General features: G+C 41.3%; 1 protein-coding gene across 9 annotated transcripts in view; it reads right to left on the bottom strand.

The window, feature by feature from the left end:
- Positions 1 to 22,435, bottom strand: part of KLF12 (KLF transcription factor 12) — a 418,858-nt gene that overhangs the window by 44,384 nt on the left and 352,039 nt on the right. For all 9 annotated transcript variants that reach the window (XM_054586431.1, XM_054586424.1, XM_054586427.1 and 6 more), the window contains one exon: positions 20,416 to 20,478. In XM_054586431.1, the coding sequence (XP_054442406.1) occupies positions 20,416 to 20,478 (63 nt within the window). The remainder of the gene's footprint in view (positions 1 to 20,415; positions 20,479 to 22,435) is intronic.

Consider the following 22,435-nt stretch of genomic DNA (forward strand, 5'->3'; position numbering starts at 1 on the left):
GACAAGAACCCTGCTTCCAGATTTACAGAGAATAACAGTGAAGACTTCTATTGTAATGTGCTGGATCAGTTACTCACAGGGTAACCTTAGGCCAACAACACATTCTCTCTTAAATCCATGACAATTGCCTTAAACCATGCACAATGGGACCTTCAAAACTTCAGGGTCACCATTGTGAATTAATTCAATTTCAAGTCCGTAAGGCTAAGATAGGAAGACTAGAACTGTCATCTTTGACCCCCAGTTACAAATTTCATTTATCAACAGCTCTGTTGCTCTCAAAGGTTGCCTTCAAAACAATACAATCTAAATATATAGAAAATATATTTATACTAATCAGATACTACTTTTATCTCTGTAACTATTCCATGTAAGGTTTAGTTTTAAAAAATGCCTGTTGCTTTTGAAAAATCTCAAGAAGATATTATTGTGAGGTCTGTCAGTTATTTAGCATTCCACAAACACAGCCTGACCACCCACGGTACGTGGGCACAGCACTGAGCTCCGCGGAGGCAGCACAGAGAGAGGCGGCGGCCGTCTCCGCGCTCATCCGCTCCACCTGTGGCACAGGCCGCTGGTGCGCGGAGGCTTCACGTTGCTGCGGCCGCTGGACGCTGACCTTGTAAAGAGGTTGGGAAGCTACTGACAAGGTGCGTTGGAAGCCCGACCTGCTAAGTCTTCCGTTTTGTGGTTGGTTGCTGAGCAGAGCCAACAGTCAATTTAGTAAAATGCTGGGCACTTAAAGATCTAAGCACAGGAAAAAAAATTGCTGGAAGCAGAGGGGGCTACTTGTTATTTCTGATTCTTGATATAGGCATTATACTTGGGGAAGATTACTGAGTATTTCAGGTGTCCTGTGAAACATGCATAATTTTTCGCTTGGAAAAGCAGAAAACTTTAAAAATTGAACCAAATTTTTGAAATGACTTGCTAGCTTTACCCCAGTCAAATCTGAGCTCCAAATATGGCGAGTATATAGATTTTAGTCTCTGCTTAAGATTATTACAAATGGTAACTTTCCTTTTACTGAACTTTTCGGTATTGAAATCATAATAGCTAACAATAGCTAACATCTATAGTATAATTTAATGTGTGCCAGGTACTTTGCTACATCTTTTACATGTATCATTTTATTTTAGTTCTTCCAACAATTTATATGATAATATTATCAACCCATTTTACAGATGAGTAAAATACAGCTTAAGTAATTTTAAAAAGAATGAGGTCAAACAGTAGAGTGGTAGTGATATCAACTTTCTTGGTTACATTTCAGATGACTAATGACATCAACCATTTTTGATAACAGATTTCTCTTTTCTTCAGCTTTGGCTACACTCTGTTTCCAAAATCTGAGCTTAAAATATGAGCCAATATGGATGAGGCATATTTATCGATGAGCTACCTAAGCATTGCATGTGCTGGGTGTCATTACTATTACTCACTCTTACAGAATACCGATGTTCCTCAGGATCAACTCCTGTTATGCAGAAAGTCTTAAGTTCTATTGTCTGATAAGAGCTCTCTTTTAAAAAAAACTACTGTTTTAAGACCGTGAAATTACCAGAGAATTTCACTTTGCCTAAAAACTCACTATACAATTTATTTAACAAGTTGAATGCATTAAGAAATTAAGGGAGAAAAAAGTGCTAGAAAGAATGTTTTCTCACTCAAGTTACATGAAAACTCCTTTTGAAATGGCTTCTTATGTACCAAAAGATAAAGCATGCATGTTATGTTATATGCATAGGTTTATGTGCATGTATGCGTATTTGGAAAAATTCGATACAAGGGGTACATTTAAAAAACCATTTTGGTAAAAGTCTGCTTCGGAACCACCAATAATTTCAGAATCAATACTTTATTGTAAAGTTCTACGGTGTTCGTGATAAAAACAGAGGTGGTTTATAAAAAAGTTGTGATGTCCAAGAGAAGGTGAAAGATCACAGGATTGTAAAGTACACTCAGAATTCTTAGAATTCACTAGTTCCTGGAGGCAGGATTGTATTTTAAGCATTCCAGAGATAAACCAATCTGTACCTTCAAAAAGGTTTTCAAAAGCAGTCTCAAGAACCTCAGTAACCATTCTTGTTTATCTGGAAATTCTTTTTTCCCCCATCTACAAAATATTTTTCCATACTTCAAACAAAACCAAACGTCCGGATCTATCGCATCTTTGTACTGAAATAAAATACAACTTGTACGTCTGCTTTAAAATTCTCCTTCCACAAACAAGAGTTCAAGTCTGGCTTCGGGTGGCCTAGGTTAGGAGACCCAGCGCTACTTTGGGAACCAGAAGTCCTGCATGAGCCGGCTGCGACGCGCAGCAGCTTGGTTACATAGAGCAATTCACGGATCTCCATTTTGGACGCTTGACTTTATCGCTGACAAAATGGGATCGATAACACCTATGTCAATGTCCCACAGGTTGGTTATGCGATTCCTAGGAGAGGACTTTAAAAGGATGAGGATAGCGACCTTTCCAAGACAGGTCTTTTGTAAAAACCCTTTTGACAACTCAGTGGTAGGAGCGGAGAACAGGTGACGGGTCTGAGTGGTGGACATCCTGGGTCACCGACGTGGGAGCAAGTCGGAGGTGGGGGTGGGAGGGGCGGCAGCAACAGCAACAGCAACCTGTGCCCGAGGAGGGAGCGCAGGGAAACGCACTGCAGAGCCCAGGATTGCAGGGGCGGGGACCTGGACCCCGAAGAGCAGCGCAAGAAGGGCAGGGAAGCGGCAGGTGCTGCTGAGGGGTGCCTGCCAACCTCACGCTTATCACCTGCAGAATTTCTATGAGGATTTTAAGGAATCAAGCTGCAGCGTGAGAGAGAGAGACCTCTGCACACATACGTGGATGTCTGTGTGTGCCCCTGCACTTCCTCAGGGTTCATTATTTTCTGAGTGCAACCAGCCGCGTTGACCTTCAAGGAGAGCTGGTGTTTCAGAAATGAAGTCTGCCGACACTGACGCAGCCAGGTGTTAAATCCTGGGGCGACGGCTGCGCCCAGAGGTACAGAACCTTCTAGCTCTGGCCAGCTACATCTTTGGGACCCAGGCTGCTAACTTAATCAGTTACTTCAATGAGCACCTAAAATTATAGCTATTATTTATCAATTAGAATAAAGAATGTATTCATTTCTTATGAGAAGTTGTAGTTAATGTCTTTGTGTTCATTTTTAAAATATGGCGTATGACCACGAACCATCTGCAGTATGGGGTTATATTTGTACACATGTTCCTTGACCCCTGGAGATATAAGAGGATGCACACAGCAAACACACGTTCATTGAAAGGATATGTTTCATGTAGGAAAGAGGTGACACTATTCTTACCCAGTTGTGACTAACATCGCAAAGCTGCGACAGAGCTCACCATGAAGGGGGCTGTGTCAATAGCCAGGGAGCAGGCTCTAGTTTTCCTCTTTCATGTGACAAATCACGTAAATCATGTGATGCCCAGGTCAACTAGAGTGAGAGCTGAAGGACATGCTCCAGCTGCTATAATTATAGCTGTGCATACTTAGAAATATTCAATGTAATTTCTATGGCCCCCCACATGTATCTAACAAAGGTCGTGTTACACTGAGATTGCAACAGTGACTGGTTTCATAGTTTGTGAAAGTATCACATGCAAGAATCACTGTATTTCACATGCTAAGTCAGAGTACCTAGAAAAAGAAAAAGAAGAAGGAAACGTACCTTGTCAACACTTGTTATCGTACAGCGCGACTCTAATGTCTAGAATCACAAGCCTCCAAATCTATCGGTAAACACTGACTTGCAAAAGCAAGGCACTGTTTCAGACAACGTCAAGCAATTTTAGCACCATGATTCTGATATCACTTAATGATCCTTTGAAGATAGTCAGCAGCTGAAAAGCATGCAAGTCAAAGGCATGCCTTTGCGCAACTGAATAAATAATGGTGGGGAAACATTAGTACCTTATAGTCATGTGATAAATGGTGTATCATTTTTACATTTCAAGGATAGTAATGTCCTACGAGGTAGCACATGCTATCTAGACCAGGCAAAAGGCTATTATTGATGTCTTCAGAATGGGTGTCTAAACCGAGAGAAAAATCCACATGCTAATGACATTTCATAGAGGTATAGCATCAGGCTACTCAAGACCCACAGGTGAAACCAACCAATGACAAGAGTGCATGACCACAATTAGGAGTGTGTATATGTACACATGGGCAAAGAGCGACGGGACTGTGTGAATTCAGTTATTTTTCAGGTTATGCATGTGGTAAACCACACTAGGGGAAGCACTAAAGGAGCAAAGGTGATGGAAAGAGAGTCATTTGTTTAAAACTTATAAATGAAAATGTAAGTAACTTCTATTCATGAATTCCATTGTCTCAAGAAATGCTAACTCCCAGGGCCTATGCATGATTCAGTACCTAAAAATGCTAAATTGGCGAGGCTTAGAAAGCCCTTTCTATGACAAAAAGGTGACATCACCTTTAGGGAAGACCATCAACACAGGGCAGCAACATAACTTTGCTAACTCAGTCATGAATGTGTGAGCTCTCTCCCAAAGACAGGAGCGCCGTGGGAACACTTACCTTCCCACTAACAGCACAGTGCCTGGTAAACAGTAGGTGCTCAAAATATGTCAGACTTCCAATTAGTAAATCATTTCCATTGAAATAGCCTTGGAAAGAAATCTTAGACTATTCCAGTATTTCAGAAAATATTCCAAGAGAATTAGAACATTTCAGTTTAAAGCCATGCCCAATCTCTTCATTTGTCAAATATTTCTTGAGCCTCTCCAATGTACGAGCCAGATGTTAAGCATGGTACTGGGGACTTAGTCTAAAAGACAGAGGCGTACATATATCGGCACACACTCAAGACATTGCCACGGAGTGGCGGGCCCAGTTCATGCGGGCCCAGTTCATGGGGGCCCAGAGGAGGGAGTGATCAATCAAGCAAAAGTGTGGGGGCCTGGGTTCTGGAGGACGATGTTACCTGTGAGAGAGATTATGCAAAAGGCAATGGAAAGCTGGAGAACACGAACATGTAAAAGGTAGGCAAGGGAAGAGAAGTGGACAGGAGGGAGGCGGCAGAAATGTCAAGGTCAACATAGTGAATCACGAGGCGGAGTTCAGTTAACCTAGAGAAAAAATACCTTCCAGACATTAATGAGATAATTAATGTTAGCTATATATTAGCTACAGCCCCACGAAAATACTTTGTATCCCCTGTCATTATAATAGCCGACATTTACTGAGTATACTAACCACTGTCCTCGAGCTTCACACGTATTAGCACATTTAATCCTCACAATGCTCTTGGGTCAGGTATAAACAGCAAGACCCGTTTTACAGATTAGGAAGCTGTGGCACAGAAATATGGAATAACTTTCCTAAGGTTACAGAGATAATATGTGGAGAATGAAATATGAAAATGAGCAGATTGATTTTTTAATTCCCACTCTATTCTGCCTCTCCTCATTTTTGAGACATCTCACAGAAGGGTTATGAGGAATAAATGAAACATGTGAAACTGTATGAAACTATACAAAGCCTAACAATGTAAAATGTCGTTGAAAGGTGGTTCTAACAAAGCACATTGCCCATGTCCTGAGGAAATCAGACTTCACTGTTTTCCCTCACAGAGAAGTGTTGCAAAATGAGGAGTGTGTGGAGAATCACTTTGGAGACCTACCTCTACCACCAGAGGATGAATTATTTACTAGCAATATAACCAGGCCTGCCTGGGAGCAAATTATTAATTTCAGGGCCCATTTCCAAGGCTGCATCCGGTTCCCTCGTCATCAGGTAGCATGTAACCCACACTGGGGCAAAGTCAGACACAAAGGATGTTTGGAGGGCTGTCTGTGAGAGAGTAGATAATTGGGAGTTAGCGTTTTAAGAAGAATAATAGCTAACAGATTTGACCCTGCTCTGTCCAGACCTTTAACCTGAATTAGCACATTTAAATTTTCATCTGCTGAGCTCTGGGAAAGAGATGTTTTTGCTGTTCACCCCTGAGAAAAATGGTGGTGAGGAGTTGGAGGGTTTACTTAAAGGCGGCCAAGAAAGGCAGCGCACGGGGTTTGAATGAGCACCCTCTGGTCTTGAAGCCTGCGCTTGCCTGCGGAGTTGCTTAGACTTCAGTTTTTACTACCTGTTTGCCTGGGGTCAGTTTTAAAGGTCTTAAAGAAATTACTGGGGAATAAAAATCTACATTCAGTACTTCGGAGGCCACATCTCCCTTTGTGGCCAACTACACCACTAGATTTGCTCTGATGGACAAGGTAAAGGATCTTTCCTTATTATTATCAGGAGACGCCTTGTGGTGTGGGCCCTGGGACCGTGGCCCTGGAGCTGCCATGATCCCGGGGAGGCCCAGGGCCTTAACTCTGAGAAAGGTAATGATTTAACTCTCCACACCAACCTGGACTGACACTTTGCACCGTGCCACTTAAAGTTCAGTACCTGTTGGGCCAGTTAATAAAGATTATAAAGAAAAAGATATTTATTCTTTTCTTATCTAAGAATGTCATATGTCTTAAGCCTGTTAAACCACAGACCCAGCATTTAAATCTTGCTCCAAATCCTTTTTCTAAAGTTGTGATATTTGAGAGCGCTTGTGTTTTTGAAGGTGGCAATAAAAACCAGGAGGTTGATTTTCAAATCCAAAAATAGCCAGCAAATTAGCACACCCAAAGGACAAAGAATAAAAAAAAAATTCTACCCACACAAAGACCATCCAGGAGGCGACCCTTTTTTATTGGACTAATTTTAAGGAAACATAAAAGGACAAGCTTTTATTAATCAAGCTCTTTTCACTCAGTGATGAAGAACTTCTAGGCAGGAGGAAAGCAAAGAGACAGGGTGTTAATATAAGTCTTGTAATTAAATTAAGAATCAAGTAGATCAGAAAGAAGGGCATAAATGGAAAAGTCAGGTGGAAGTAAGAATTGGAATCCTAATCTTTTGTGGAAACAAGAAGAAAAAAGGGAAGCTATCAAATATACATACTTTAAATCATCACTAAAAGAGGTTACATTTAATAGAAAAGTAAACCATGACAAATAAAACCACTGAGGCATTTTATAGCATCTTGGCTTCTATAGTATAAGTATGTTCCTATGTAATCTCCTCTATTTTCCTATCATTCCTGTGAAACACAGTGTATAGGGAAGAGCAGGCATGTGGGACTCAGCCTTGCCCCAGGTCACGTAATGAAAGAGCGCCAGAGCGGGCCCAGCAGCTCTGAAATTCAGGTCAGTTGTCTCTCCTTGTTGTTCAAATGTTTTGTTGAATGTAACAGTTATAAGCAGAGAAAAACTAGAGATCATAGAAGCCATATTTAAAGATGTTTCTAACACGAAAAAATTCTTATTGCCCTCTGAATCTGAATGTTTTTACTTTTCTTAAAATGCTGAATAAGGAATGGGAAAAACCTGAAAAAGTGGTGGGGAAACTACCAAAGTCAGGAGCGCCACATTCTAATTCTAGCTCCAGTTTGCAAGCTTGGACAAAACTATTTAATTCTCTGGGCCTTGGTTTTCCCACCAGCAAGATAAGGATCTTGAAAAAAATCACTCACTTCATTGATCAACATGCCTTGAGCTTGTTGTACCATGTGCTATGTGAGAAGCCAGGAAACGACAGTTCTCACCATGACAACACATGGTGATGAGGGTAGTCATTTAGTTCACATAGTGGCACCGAATGAGAGAGAAAGAAGAGGCTGATGGGATGGACGACAGCAGGGAAGACAGCACGGAAGAGAATCCTTAAACAGAATTCTTCAGAATTAGTTCCTTGGCGATCAAGGTGTTTTGGAAAACAAAAGTTCAGCTTGGCTAGAATGCATGGCACAAGGAGGATGGGAAAAATTTAGGAAAAGTGAGCAGGAAAAAAGAAAAGAATTGTCTTGAAAAGGGTCTCATGAGATGTGCTAAGGGCTTTGGACTTCTACAGAACGGCACGGTTAGGGAGAGTTGTAAAGAAAGGAGCAATCTCGTGTGCATTTTACAAACATCACCGTGGACATGGTGAAGAGTGGGTAGGGGGAGTAGAAAACACTTGAGTCCTAAGAGGTCAGTTAGGAGCTTAGGTTAATATTTCAGGCAAAAGATGATGAGGGCATGCGGAATACAGAAGAGCCAACGTTGCCAAGGAATAGTCAGAAGGAATCCTAGACCGAGTGATCAAACGGATGCTGATTTTAACAGAGTTGAAGTTACGACGAGGCTCCCGGCTTGGGTGACTGGGTAGATGGGTATGAGGAAGAAAACTGGGCTTGGAGGATATGAACAGATTCTTTTCCAGTCCAGTGCTAAGGTCTTCTTCTGTTACAAAGCAGTCAGGGTACATGGTGTTTTGGGAAAAGGTGCTTTACTGTATTAAGATCTATTTATTTAGTTTGGGTGCCTGGGCATATCCTGGGGTAGGCGGCATCGTTTAATGACGAGCTGTTGACAGTGTGCAGAGGTGGGGCAAAGACACTGACAAACCCGTGCTCGGCTGCTCCCCGTGGCCCCAGTGGGCTGCCTCAGGTGCACCCTTGCCGCTTCCGCCCGATGTACCTGTGGCGTGCGGATTTGCGGCTTGCCCACTGCACTTTAGCGCTACCAGTTCATCGTCTACAAAACCTTTTATTTTCAGATTTTCTTCATCGCAAAAATATCTCTGTCCCTCACCATCAAATGCAGACACACACACACCCTCCCCCCCTCAGTAAGTATTATTTATACGCCATCAGTGCCCACTTTTGTATCTATGGACTTGCCCTGTCCTCTGAGCTCCCTACCACAGTCACAAGGTGCTCAGACTAAAACTGGGTGCCGTCCTTGACTCTTCCCTTTTTTCATTTCCTTCCATAAGCAACTGCTGTTGACATTGCCTTCAAATCCTATCTTAACTCCATGCACATCCCTTTCCCCCAGCACCACTCTAGTCTAAGCTACCACCCTCTTCCTCCTCAACCAATGCCCAGGCCTCGTCACTCATTCTCTCATTCTGCTTCCACTCTTCTCATCCTTCCTCCAGAGTAGCCAGAGTGAGCCTTAAAATACATACGTCTCACTGTTTCATCCTCCCATGGTTCCTGATACCCAGAGACCGCAGCCTGTGCGCTCCAGTCCCGCTCCTCCCAGCCCTCGTTCACTTTTTCATGTTCCGAATTCGTTTCCATCCCACGGCCTTTGTGTGAGCTGTTTCTAGCGCCTGGAATAACCTCCCTCAGATCCCCAGGTCCGCAGGCAGCTGGTTCGTTCTTCGGCTCACAACTTCTGCGTCACGTCCTTTTCGGAGGCTTCTTCTGACCAGCGCCTTGGATGGCTGTGCAGTCGCCTCCGATCATCACTGTTATGTTTCCCTCGGAGCACTTAGCACTAGTTGTCTCTCTGACTCTACCGCACAGTTAGCTCTGTGGGAGCGGGGCTTGTTTGTCTTATTAAATACAACGTCCCCAGAGCACAGAAAAGGACCACATCATTGCAGGTACTGTAAGTTTACTGAATAAGGGAACAAATGAATGAATACACATCTTCTAGAACAGTGATAGTGCTATTGAGTAAGAGTGAAAAATAATAATTTATGGCAATTTCAAAAGTGACCGGGTTGGTGAGTGATACAGAATGTAAATACTTAAATTATAACTTAAGAGTAAATACTGGGTAGGAAAAAGAACAAGAGTGGCAAGCAAGCGAGGCGAGGCAAAGGGAAGATTCGGTAAATGCCCCCTTAGGGAAGCAGCAGAGTTTCAACAAACGAGGAACACTCTGACAGCCATCCTCACTTTCTGAATGGCATTACTGGTACCTTCCGGTATTTCTGAAGCCCCTTTCCCCCGCAAAACCATCATCACAATTTACAAGTTTCCATCAAGCCTCTCATTCCAGAGAGAAGAGGGGGGCAGACCTGTAAACTCACACACGGATCCCCGTCCTCTTTCCTCACCTTTCCATGCCAAAGTGCTGTGCCTCAGTGCCCCAGGAGGCACCCTTCAGGAGGACTACGATGTGCACAGCGCCCCCTGGGGTTGTGCCAGACGGCGGCAGCCCTGGAAGGAGAGGGCTGCAAGCCGAACGGGGCCGCACAGCGTTGCTGCCTGTCTGGGCTTTTTAATGAGGGAGGCTTTGCCATCAAAAGTGTCCTAGCAAGAACAACTTAAAAAATGGCAGTGCTACACACAGGAAGTTCCTAATAACCAAAATGAAAATGGGCCACAGGGCATGTTATTCTCGAGGCTGGCACTGCGCTGGTCTTAGGTTTCTGCATAACCGCAGGGAGCCTCAGGATCCATGTTCCTCCCCTCCTTCTTTTTGGTGGAATCAGAAAGTAATTTCATAAACGTTTCTACCCTCCTCTGAACGGTGTCCCCAGTACTCCCTGCTCCCACCTCGCTGGTTTCCCTGGTGTCTGTGCTTCCCGCGAAACAGAAGAGCATCAGCCACCTGACTCAGTGAGGATGCGGCCTGCGTGGCGCGAAGGGATAGCCCAGAGGGTGGGCAAGGCATTCTTTGTTAGCCGGAGTAGTAGGGATCTCCCACATGAGTGCACTGCATTATACAGGAGTAAAATTTCCAACAACTTAACATGAGTTTTCGTGATCAATAACAAGGCTACTGGCCTCAAAAATCGAAAAACCCACTAAGGTCAGAAAATGCGTGTATGGAATATTGGCACAATACCACCAGGAAAAGGGGCAGAATGAGCCTCGTTCCACTTAGAGGTAGAGACCGTGTCAACTGGCTGCCCTTTGTTTTATGATGCTATTACATCAATGTCTGCTTTCATGATCATTTCATGAGTGTTCACAGTACTCGCTCAAAATTTATCAGCTTTTACCTCTAGGTGGCAGCAACTGTCTTCTGTTCTCAGCGTGGTTGCCTTTGCTCTTTGTTTCCTACCTCCAATACAAATCCATACTTGCTTCTTTTTCCCAAATAAACAGTTCACAGCCCGGGAAGTTTGGGGAAGATTACTGTAAGCCACTTTTACTGTAAGAAATCAGTCTATTCTTACAGTTAAGCTACCGGGTTCTTCAAAAAGCACAAAATAATTCAAGTCTAAAGTGAAAAATAATAGAAAAGTATTTTCTTTCTTTCCCTATACCTATTAACTGCAAAGTCTGAGGAGAGCCATGTTTCTTTTTCTTTACAGACCTCTGAGGAAAAAAGGCAATGAGTAGAGAAATGGGAAAATAGATGGCATTGGAGAGGTTCTATTTTATTATAAAAATTTAGTCCTATGGGTGATTTCAATCATTGCTTTCTAAAGGATGTAACCCGATATGTTCATTTATGAAGGTGTCCCAGGTAAATGGCACGATGGGAGAGAGGAGTTACCCTTCTGGCTTATTCAACCTTCACAGAACTGAGGTAAATTGGCTGCACCCATAGTCTTCAAAACTACCACTTCTGCTTGGCTATAACATGTTCCCTCTGCTTCCCACTGGAGCCTGCACTTACCTGCGTGTGGAAGCCCAGTCCTACCTACACATACCCACCTGCTCAGGATTCTGTTTGAGTTAAGAAGGACCCAAGAGAGCTGAAGTAAATTACGGCTTCATTTGAGGCTACAATAAAGCTGGGAGCATCAATGAGTCAGCTAGGTGGTAGTAAAGAGATTCTTTTCATGTAAAGTTAAAATGTGATTGTGGGCTAATAACCACAGTTTATGAAGCATTTTCTTTCAAGGTGATATTATAAAGAGTGTTATCTGTTTTGGACTCTTTCCAAGATCTAATTTGAATAGTTTGGGTCAGACACTATTCATTCATTCATTTGATAGAAATACTGAAGTACAGAAAGTACAAAGACTAATTTATAATAAGTGAAAAATTTACACCAGAAACTGAGTCCGCAGACTCCAGTTTTGTGCATTTCATGAGGTTCTCTGTTTTGACTATCTTGTATGTCTAATCGCAGTTATGTATGTTTGGTCTTAAAGGCTGCATTCTAAAATAAGCGATTTAAAGTAGGAGATCTTGGAAAATGAAGGGTTTGAGGGGATTAGGATTAAAAGCTGTAAGTTTAAAGGAGAAGGGAGTCTCACCTGTTTCGACATTCCTCTTATGCTTTGGCCACTGAATAACTAAGAGTGAGACCTAAGAGAGTCCGTTCATTTTAGTTACTACCTGCAGACTACCTTACCATCCAAAATGTAAGACATCATGGCCTCCAGGGAAAAACTTTAAAGCGCATTAACTACCTTTAATGACAGCTTCTAGTTCACTGAACAATAGGGACAATCAATGGTTGCTAGTTTATGAAGAGTAGTAATTCTTCTTACCATTTTTTGGTACCAGCACTTCCTATTCCTTAGGGAAACTATCCCCTCCTTATTACCTGTGGTTCCCATTACATGTGGTCCTACCAGGGCTGTTAACCAAGGTAGTCCCTCCCCCTGGCCAGGCTGGGTACCTGAGCCAGGCTGGGGCCACTCAGATTCTGTGGCTTCCCCTTTTGCAATTTTAAGGAGGTGACAGCAAGGAGCAGCATCTGCTTATTAGTAAATTGGGCTCCCTGGACCCCTCTGTCTTGCCTCCTGTGTTTGCTGAGGCCCAATTCCTGTTTTCCTTTGACTCCGTAACCTACTTCTTGTCCTTCCACAAAATTGCCTTTAGCTTAAGTTGGCCAGACTCAGTCAGTTTCCATTACTTTCAACAAAAGAACTTCACCTGCTGAAGGAGACTAAACTGAATGAAAATGTAGATGAGATAATGGCTACAAGCAGACAACAGATTCCAGCAGGTCCTCAGGCCTCCAGCTACTGTATCCGCTGTGGGCTTATACTAAGTGTCTGTGACTTATGTTGAAACCTGTATGATGTTGGATTGGTTTTAGTTTTTTTGTTTTTTGTTTTGGATTACTATATCACACACTATCTATTGCTCTCCTAAAATGGATTAAAAGAAATATGCTCATTATGAGTCTATTTCTAAAATATACTAAATATACCTTAGGTAATGTACTATATACTAAGAAATATAATAAATAGTTTTAAGAAAATTACTAAAGCTAGTGGCCAGCTGAGAATAAATTATAGTAAGGTGAGAATACACACACACAAACACACACACACACACACATATTATAAAGATTTTATTTATTTATTTTTCGAGAGAGGGTAAGGGAGAGAGAGAAATGGAGAGAAACATCAATGTGTGGTTGCCTCTCGTGTGTCCCCGACTGGGGACCTGGCCCACAACTCAGGCATGTGCCCTGCACTGGAAATTGAACCAGTGACCCTTTGGTTCTCAGGCTGGCACTCAATCCACTGAGCCACACCAGCCAGGGCAATATGTAATATATACCTTTTTTAGAGAGTAAAGATTTTGTTTACTCTCCAAGAAAGGAGAGGGCCATGGTTGAGGATATACATAATTTTAAAATTGGTAGTTCCCTGTCCGTGTGGATACAAACAAATCTCACCTAGAAGGGTGGCACTGCAATTATGACTGATGGATAAAAACAAAAACAGAAACAAAACTGCTGGTGCACCCAGCATTTCACAGGGGACTCCCCTGCAGATGTATCACCCTGAGTGGTATTCCCAGCATATTCATGAACACATTAGGATTTTTTCATTGGGTCCTCATATCTGTCATTATTCTTTCACATATATAGTATTTAGAAGACAGCTCGGATTAGCCAATTTTTCATCCCAAGTATATCCATTAAAAAGTATTATGAAACACTAGGAGAGAATGTGGCTTCTCAGGATAAACACACACACACACACACACACACACAATAAGATCTTTCTCCATTTCAATTTGGTATGTTAATTAAGACATGCCTTGTGCTATCATAGATACACATTCTTTTCATAGGGCGACGCACAGTTTTTCCCTGCACCGTCGTTTCCTGCCCCCGCACCCCCATGGTCCTCGTGTTTCTTGATGGCATGACCACTACTTTGAGGTTCTATCCCTGACCAAGTTTAACAGGGAAGGGATGGGATGGAGCAGAATGGCCACCACATAATTTAAAACTCTACCAAATACTGTAGCTTAAATAGCTTTTCCCAAGTAAATCATCAATCCCAATTGTGTAATTTTAAGCATCCTTAAGTGTACAAAACCTATCTAGAAAAATAACAGTTATGTGAAAAAGATGCTATACATCCCAGAACTACCAACAATTCACTTTCTTTTCTTCTGCTTACGTTGGGTTTAATTTGCTCTTCTTTTTGTGGTTTCCTAAAGTGGAAATTTGGGTTATTGATTTCAGATTTTTTTTCTTTCCTAATATCTGCATTCATGCTATACATTTCCTTCAAAACACTGCTTGTCATGCATCTTACACATTTTAATAAGCTGTGTTTAGATTTTCATTTAGCTAAAACTATCTCAAAATTTCTCTTGCAATTTCTTCTTTGACATAGGTGTTATTTAGAAGCATGTTGTTCAGTTTCCATGTATTTTTGAGGGTATTTCGAATACCGAGCTAATGTGTCTCGGCCAGGCCAGAGTTAGCTCCCAGCAGAGCTGTTCTATTACACAACAGTACTGCACGAGCCCCAGTGCTGAGAACGCGCCAGGCAGGACGACGCGCACACGGACAGGCCCTGCGGGTTCTTTGACCAGGTTTTCAGTAAGACACCAAAATGGTTCTGAGCAGCCGGTTGGTAGAAGCAAAATGCTCAGGGACTTTCCGTACGAAAATGTCTCAGAAGTGGTGATCTTTATAGGTCAGCACGATCTGATAACCCCAATACTCCTATAATTAAGGAAATGATGGCAGAAACTAACCTATCTATTTGGCCCCCAATCATCTTTATTGTAACTGAAGCAACACTAGACATAAAAGTCATATATTACTGACAGGAACGTGAAACACTTTTATCATGAGGTTTCTGGCTGAAACTCTGGGTAAGGAGAATTTAGGAAAATTAGACCGAAAGTCTTTCATAAGGTCAATCTGAAAGACGGTATGCAATTTTAAAGTATACATTAATTGTCACCAAGCTAAATTTGAGAAGGTGGTGGAAGTAGTTAAAGAATTTAATGGCACATCCTGGATCACAACATTTAAAAAAATGTGAATTCGGAGAGACTTAAAGTGGAGCAAAGCCTGCAGGCCCCCCTTTCGTTGTGACTCTGTGTGTATACAAAGAACTCGCAAACTGGTTCAAGACACCAGGAATGACGCCCATTTTCCACAGCTGTTATCAAACACTGGAGAGAGCATGCTTCCAAATGAACTCTAAAGGCAACTTGCTGTTGCTTATTTACCAACCTATATGAATTAAAGAAACCATGAAGACCAGGCATTTTGGGATCTGGAAACTTTACATAATAAAGTCCATACATATTATCATAATTTGTGCCCTGTAAGTCAAAAAGCAAAGCAGTGGAATGCCCTGGTAATTAAAGTAACATCATATTAGCTATAAATAATGAGCATGCAAGAACCCAGCCCATGATGACTGAACATGTTGGCAGGGAGTGCCTGCCACACACTGCAGTGGGTGGCAATGTCTTCATTAGGCCTCTCCTACTTCTCCTTTCTCTCCCGCCATCCCATCAATATCAGGGGAATTTCCCAGACAAAAGCCTTCTGCTCAGTTCCTAATGAATTAAACATCCATCTTAGTTAATTTTGAGCATTTCTCCAGCAGTGGCTAATTGCTGCGTAGCAGAAAGATGACTAAACAGGTGTGCAGAGACCTGGGTTTATGCCCTTGGCTGACATGTTACATTTTGGAAAGCGAGGGGTTGAACTGAACCTGATGATGCTGACATTTCCCTCATAATCCTGAAATTGAACTACTACATCTGGAAATGCTCGGGCCCTCTTCAAAGGGCCAGTTCTGCATCAGCTTGCCGAGAGGCTTCCAGTATCAACAACTTCAGTGCCTTCCTCTTCTAAGGCAAAGATGTAAACAAGAATGACTTGTTCTTATTTTTATTACAAAGATCTCCACTAGTTATATTTTCTAGAAGGACTCTATGAAGTCATGTCCAACATTTGCAACCGTATGCATATAAATACTTAAGTTCACTGTAGCACTCTATCTCCAACAGTAAAACATCCGTGTGAAAAGGCGCTTCCTGCCCTCCACAAAAATTTGTGGCACAGAACTTCATCACATCCAAATGTGAATGAAATGTGACTCACACCCAAAATGTGTTATCATTTGCATAGATACTCTATTAAAAACTGGAGGCTTCTTTGTGTTTACAGCTGCATAACATCTCAGGCATGTGTAAGAAATAAATCATAACTGAAACTGGTGGTGGCAGCATCCAATGGGTTAGAGAAAATTACTTCTATTTTACTGATGAAAATTCCTATCAACAATACTTTATTTTCTATGTCATCATATAAATAGCCCATAAAGTCTCTGTCGGGTAACACCCACTACCGCTGTTACATAACAGCTCTAGAGGGATGTTTTGAGTGCGCAGCATAACCACTATTACGACCATCATCAAAGAACAATAATATATGTCCAAACCCTTTAACACTTTTGGAATAGAGCAGGGAGACAGGAGAAGAGCAGAGACGAGAACAATGGGTAAAAAGCTAAAACGAGCATATGCTAATATGTACATCTTCAGAATACTCACACTGGCAGTTTTGGAAAAACTGGCCAAAGTTTTGGAGCCTATGTGAACTTCAGTGTTCAGTTCAGAGATTTTCCCCACCAAACTCCCCCATCTAGCGCCAACCAAACATGGGGTCCGGATTCCTATTATATCTTTGGGAATAAAGCAGCTAAAAGATGACTTGGAAACAACCACTTCCTGTGGGTTTGAAATAAAAATTTACAGCCTCATGCAAAAAAAGATCTGTAAAGGACAAAAGTCTATCCGCCCATTGAACTCTTCAATAAGGTTTGCCCAATTCCCCACAATTTGCCTCAAATGGAGCAAAATATTTTCCTGGCATTATCACATGCAAGAAAGAGTGGCAAATGTTCTTAAAAAGGTTTATGTAGTTATTGGGCAAAGGAAAGCATGACGACCTGTTAGGGCCAACGGTGAAGAAAACAGGAAAGATATGACTCATGAAATGAAGATGGAAATTCATATGCTGAATCTTAAAGGCTTTATCAGTCCTCAAATCAACAAGTATTACTATAGCGCGGTGGCTGGGAGGGGAGCGCCACACCGACCGAGAGCTCACGGCTGGCCTGGATTGCTACCTTTGATGAATTGTAGTTGTACAATGACCTCGTGTTCTTTACTGGGGTGCAGGAAGTCCTCACTGCCATTCTTTAGTCCCTGGGAGTTAGCAGATAGTTGCGGCAAACTGGCTCCTAACACCTGTCAATGGACTCCTTACATCCTGGCACTTTCATCTTGCGCCTGGACAGGTACATTTGTTACCCCATTTCTTTCCGTTCCAGCAGGCTTGTTCACCTTGAATAGAAATTCTCTTCCACACATTTCTTCATCTCTAGAGGAAGTGCTGCTACAGGAACGAGGCCAGTGGCTGCCACCTCTCATACTAACATTATGCAAAGCAAAACAGTACTTAAAATTTGAAACCATCTTTACTCAGTGATCAACACCAGTCTGACAGCTCAACCGCGGACACTGCCATTAACAACCTACCAATTGTCATGCATTTTTTGTAAACTCCAGCCTCTTCATCTTTTACTGAAGGTTAACTGCTTCTCTGATGAACAATATTTTTTACCTGATTGAAGCATTTGCTTGCTAACCCGACTTCACAAAATCACCCAACATCACTCACATAAAGTAACTGCAGATCCAACTCACTCCTGAGCCAAGCTAGTGTTGAACTTCACATCTAATTCTATAAATTATCCCACACTTCTATTTGGGGGAGAGCAAATATCACTTTCCCTTCATCTCCACTGCCAGCATGAGTAAACTTCCTGGATGTTCAAAGCCAGTATTTCACAAAGAAATAGTGAATGTTTATCACTTAATCAGATGTAGATGTTGGGTGATTCAGTGGGCTGCTCCCGAGCCAGGTGATTTATTTGATTTATTCCCATATACCAGCCTCAAAGCATTTACTTAAGGATGAGTCAAGGTAGTACATACAACAGGAATTTTAACTAACTTATGACCAAATAAAGCACATGTAATAAATCCATGTATGCTCTTGCTACAATTTAGAAATGTCTCCATGTCTCAGTACATGTGTTTCAACCTGTAAAGAAAGCGCTATCTCAGCACTCTGCTTTTCCTACTAATTCTGGGTCTTTACTCAAAGACCATCTCTGGGATGGGTCTGCTGACTGTCCTCCTCCTTCCTTTGTACCCTCTCTACCTTCTCCACTACCTACTCTCAAACTGGTCTTAATTAGAGTTGATAACGTTTTCCTCTGAACATTACATTGGGTTGGCCAAAAAGTTAAGTTTGTTTTTTTTCTGTAAGAAGGCTCTTGTAATGCTTAGTTGTCTTTAACTTCATTCAAAACAATTTTGTTAGACTGCATTGTGACAGCTGTCATATCAGCGTGCATTAAAAAGAAAAAAACTTACCAAAATTGGTGAATTTTTGTGCAGCCATTTTAATATTGAAGATGGAAGAAAATAAGCAACATTTTTGGTATATTATGCTTTGTTATTTCAAGAAAGGTAAAAATGCAACTGAAATGCAAAAAAAGATTTGTGCAGTGTACGGAGAAGGTGCTATGACTAAATGTGTCAAAAGTGGTTTGCAAAACTTCGAGCTGGAGATTTCTCACTGGATGATGCCCTACAGTTGAGTAGACCAATTAAAGTTGATAGCGATCAAATAGAGACATTAACGGAGAACAATCAACATTATACTATGTGGGAGATAGCCGACATACACAAAATAACCAAATCAATAAAGCTATTGATGAAAAATGAAAAACGCATCTTTCATGTTATAGAAAAAACTAAATGAACTTTTTGCCCAACGCAATACTATAAATATATCTTCTTAGAGCATTACCTACATTTTATTATATATGTTGTTTGCATGACATCATAAATATTGTGTATTATACATGTGACATCACACAGATACACATACACAAGCCCCCCTTCAAGGGAGCCCCTTGGGAACAGAAACTGTGTTTTATTTATCTTTCTAATCCAGTGCTTTCCACAGAGCCAAGGACAGAAAATAAATGCTGAATAAATAAAAGTTGAATTTTCTCTAGGCTAATAGTAAAAATCCTTCTTGTTTCTCACATTGTTGCACTCTAACCATTAACTTAAGTTGCTCACTTGAGCGGCTCACAGTCTGCAATTCCATTCAGTCAAGAAGGGACCTGATTCCCCCCGTCCTTCTATGTAATGGCTATCAGCATTCTCATTCCCCCAGCTTGCCAGGTGTGACAGGGGACAATATGCTTTAGTGGCTGTGAGAAACCATGAAGGATGTCCCAGCTTTGGACAGTGTGTAAGAAAATAGCTGTATCATCTGTGCTCCATTTCCCTCTCTGTGAAAAAAGAAAAATGTAATATTGAACAACATGACTAAGCTATTGTGAGGTAGTTAATTAGATTTAATGGGGGAAGGGAGGTGAGCTGATTAGGCACTATTCAAAAATCAAAGAATCATTATTTTGTGTCTAAAAATAATCCTGATTTAGGAATAAAATTAATTTGGAAGCTCAATCTTTAGTAATCATATTTCCATACTTAAAAAAAGCAATTTTTAATCAAAATCCCATTCTAAGCACAATTCAATGAAGTAAAAATGGAGATCTATGGATTTCCATTCACCTTTGAAGTAAACAGTACTCAGTTTGAGTTTAATCCTTTCTTCCTCCTTCTTTTTTAAAGATACCATGTGTGTAGAAAGGCTAAGTTTGTGTTATGGAGTAGTTTATGTAAGCAAAATGGATTTTAAACCTATATTAATTATTTGTTGTTTCACATAAAACATCCTAAATTGCTTCTTTATAGAATCCAATAATCAGTTTTGTGGTTGAACTAACTTTTCAGGTCATTTCTGATAACTTCCCATCTATATTTTTGGTGAGGAGCTAGTCAGTGAAAGAAGATATTTGTATTCCCCAAATTTAAAAATAAAATCCCTGGGTATTTAATGTACAGTCTGAGACTCTGAAAAAAATATAAAGAGTAATCATTAAAATTAATATAATAGACTATTTTACTATGAAAATCTTCACAAGAATTGGAAGATGGTACTTGAGAAAAATCTGAATTGTTGCCTAAATCTCACTTAAGAAACTTACAGTATTTTTTTTAAAGGGGAAGCGCATCCTTTAAAAATGTAACAGTTGACAATGCTGATAAATATACCCTATCTGTTAGGAAAAAAATGTTACACGCAGTTTTTATTGAGTGAAGTATTTTGGCTATAAAGGAATTTTCCAAAGGAAATGTAGACAACAGAGTCCACTTAGTAGGAACACCTTCGCTACAGAAAAGCAGGAATAATTTTCCTTTGCTTTAACACAGCCCTATTAAAACTGCCTATAAGACCTGAAAATTCTCATAATTTAGACTGTGTACTCACCAAGCAAACTTCTGGTTATTCATTCGATTTCCCCGGACTCTTGATACTGGGGATGGATGTACCCTGTAGGTAGATAAGAGTAATCCAGTCACTGAAAAAGCAGATTGCTGATTACAAATGAACATATAAAGAGTAATCTGGTTTATAAATCATCTCTTTTAGATTTGCCTACCATAGAATCCCCTAGAACTGGCGGGCATCTTAGTAAATAGATGCAGTTAAATTCTCTGCTTGCAAACCTGTAGAGTATGTCTTTTTCCTTCTTTATCACTTGTAACGTAACAAGAGTTTGTCTCATATGTTCACTGTGAAGAAGCCTCCAAAACAGGATCACCAGTTTTAATCAATTGATTTCTTTCATTCGATCCAACAAAAAGTACTGCCTATTCCTCGCCAGGTTTAGGAGTGGGTCAAAAGAATACAAAGTATGGTACTTGCCTTCAATGAGTCCTTTTTGCTACCTCTTCCCACAGGGAAGACAGGTAGGTAAGAGAGAGTCTAGGTGCACACTTCCTCAGTTAACTTCTAGACTTAAAAAAGCAAGAAGGGAAAGGGGATAGGATATGTCACCAAAACATGCTACTCTGGCACGAGGATTATTTTGAGCTAACGGGTCTCCGAGAAGCAGCACACACAGGAGGAACCTCTCTCTCTGCCCTTGAGGGGCTTAAGAGCAGGGCGTAAACTTATCTTTTGTAAAGAACACTTTCACTTGTAAAGGTTTCCCACTTTCCCATACCAGGAAAAGTAAGTAGTATAATGTATAACTCTTATCACCAGAGATGGTACTGAACTGAGTCTGCATAAAACCCCTTTATTTACCATTATTTTCCCCATACATTTCCTAGTCACCTTCTTACAGTTTACCTCCCTAGAAGCTTAGACCCCTTTTCTTTTGACTAGTCCTTTCACCACACTTTATTATCCTTTGTTGAAACAGTATATAAACTCCAAACTCTAATCACCTTTTGAGTTACTTATCACTGAGTACTTCTACATGAATGCATGTTGCACATAATTTTTTTTCCCTCTTGATAATCTGTCCTTTGTGAGTTTAATTTGCAGGCTCCCGGCCCCCACCAAGGAACGAGAAAATACAGGAAAAGTGTCTCCCTCCAACCCCAGATATTTCATCCAAATGTCCAGGAGCAGAATCTGTCAGAATGGGAGACAAAGGAAGGGCGGACAGTTATTTCTAGGCAGACCTTCTGGACGTGATGCTCTACAGCTTCACGCTTTGAGGAAGGCGAAGTCAATTCAAAATTTTAGCTAAATAATGGAGGAGTAAAGACTGTACTGTTTTATAAGCTTTCAGGACTGGAGTCATCTACTGGAAACAGTTTAAATTTCCTGCACCTGATGATATCTTCCAATCACGAGCTAGCTGCTGAACCTCCACCTCTTCATGGGTCTAACTGGCAACACAATACGCCCTACTTCCTGCTTCCTTGTGGCCAGCTTCCTGCTTTGTTCTCTCTCTACTAGGACTTGTGAGATCTAGGCAGGATTTTGGCTTGTGTCTCTTTACTTTTTATATCCCAGACATTACTCTTATTTACAAGACAAGGAAGAAAATAGGGTTTTTAAAACTCCTATTAAAGTCCCGTTAGAACCAAAAGCTCCAATGTTCATTAGAACCCCAGTTCTCCAAAGGTGTTTGGCAAGTGAAAGCCATTTCAAAACAGATAATACAGCTCTAGCCCCTCTGAAGAGCCAACTGCAGTCTTTCAGTAAGTCCAGAGCCAGAAGGCTTATTTCTTCCAACATCCTTATTAACATTCTTTTCCTCACAGCACTTCTCAATGGCCGCTGCAGCTGAGCTGCTCAGCACAGATTTTCTGCTCGGCATGGGGGAGGGGACGTTAATTATGCAGGAAAATGGAGAGAAGCCAGACAGCCCCTCTGGTGAACTGTCTCATTCAAGCAAGGCCCACTTCCTGCTGTTTTGCAGCTTCAAGGATCACCTGTTGGTCTTGGCATAGGGCCAAAGTGGGGCCCAGCGGAAATGACAGCCTCAGAT

Source organism: Pteronotus mesoamericanus, unplaced genomic scaffold (genome assembly GCF_021234165.1).
Source record: "Pteronotus mesoamericanus isolate MK-2021 breed Mesoamerican mustached bat unplaced genomic scaffold, CSHL_Meso_final contig_94, whole genome shotgun sequence".
Lineage (NCBI taxonomy): Eukaryota > Metazoa > Chordata > Mammalia > Chiroptera > Mormoopidae > Pteronotus > Pteronotus mesoamericanus.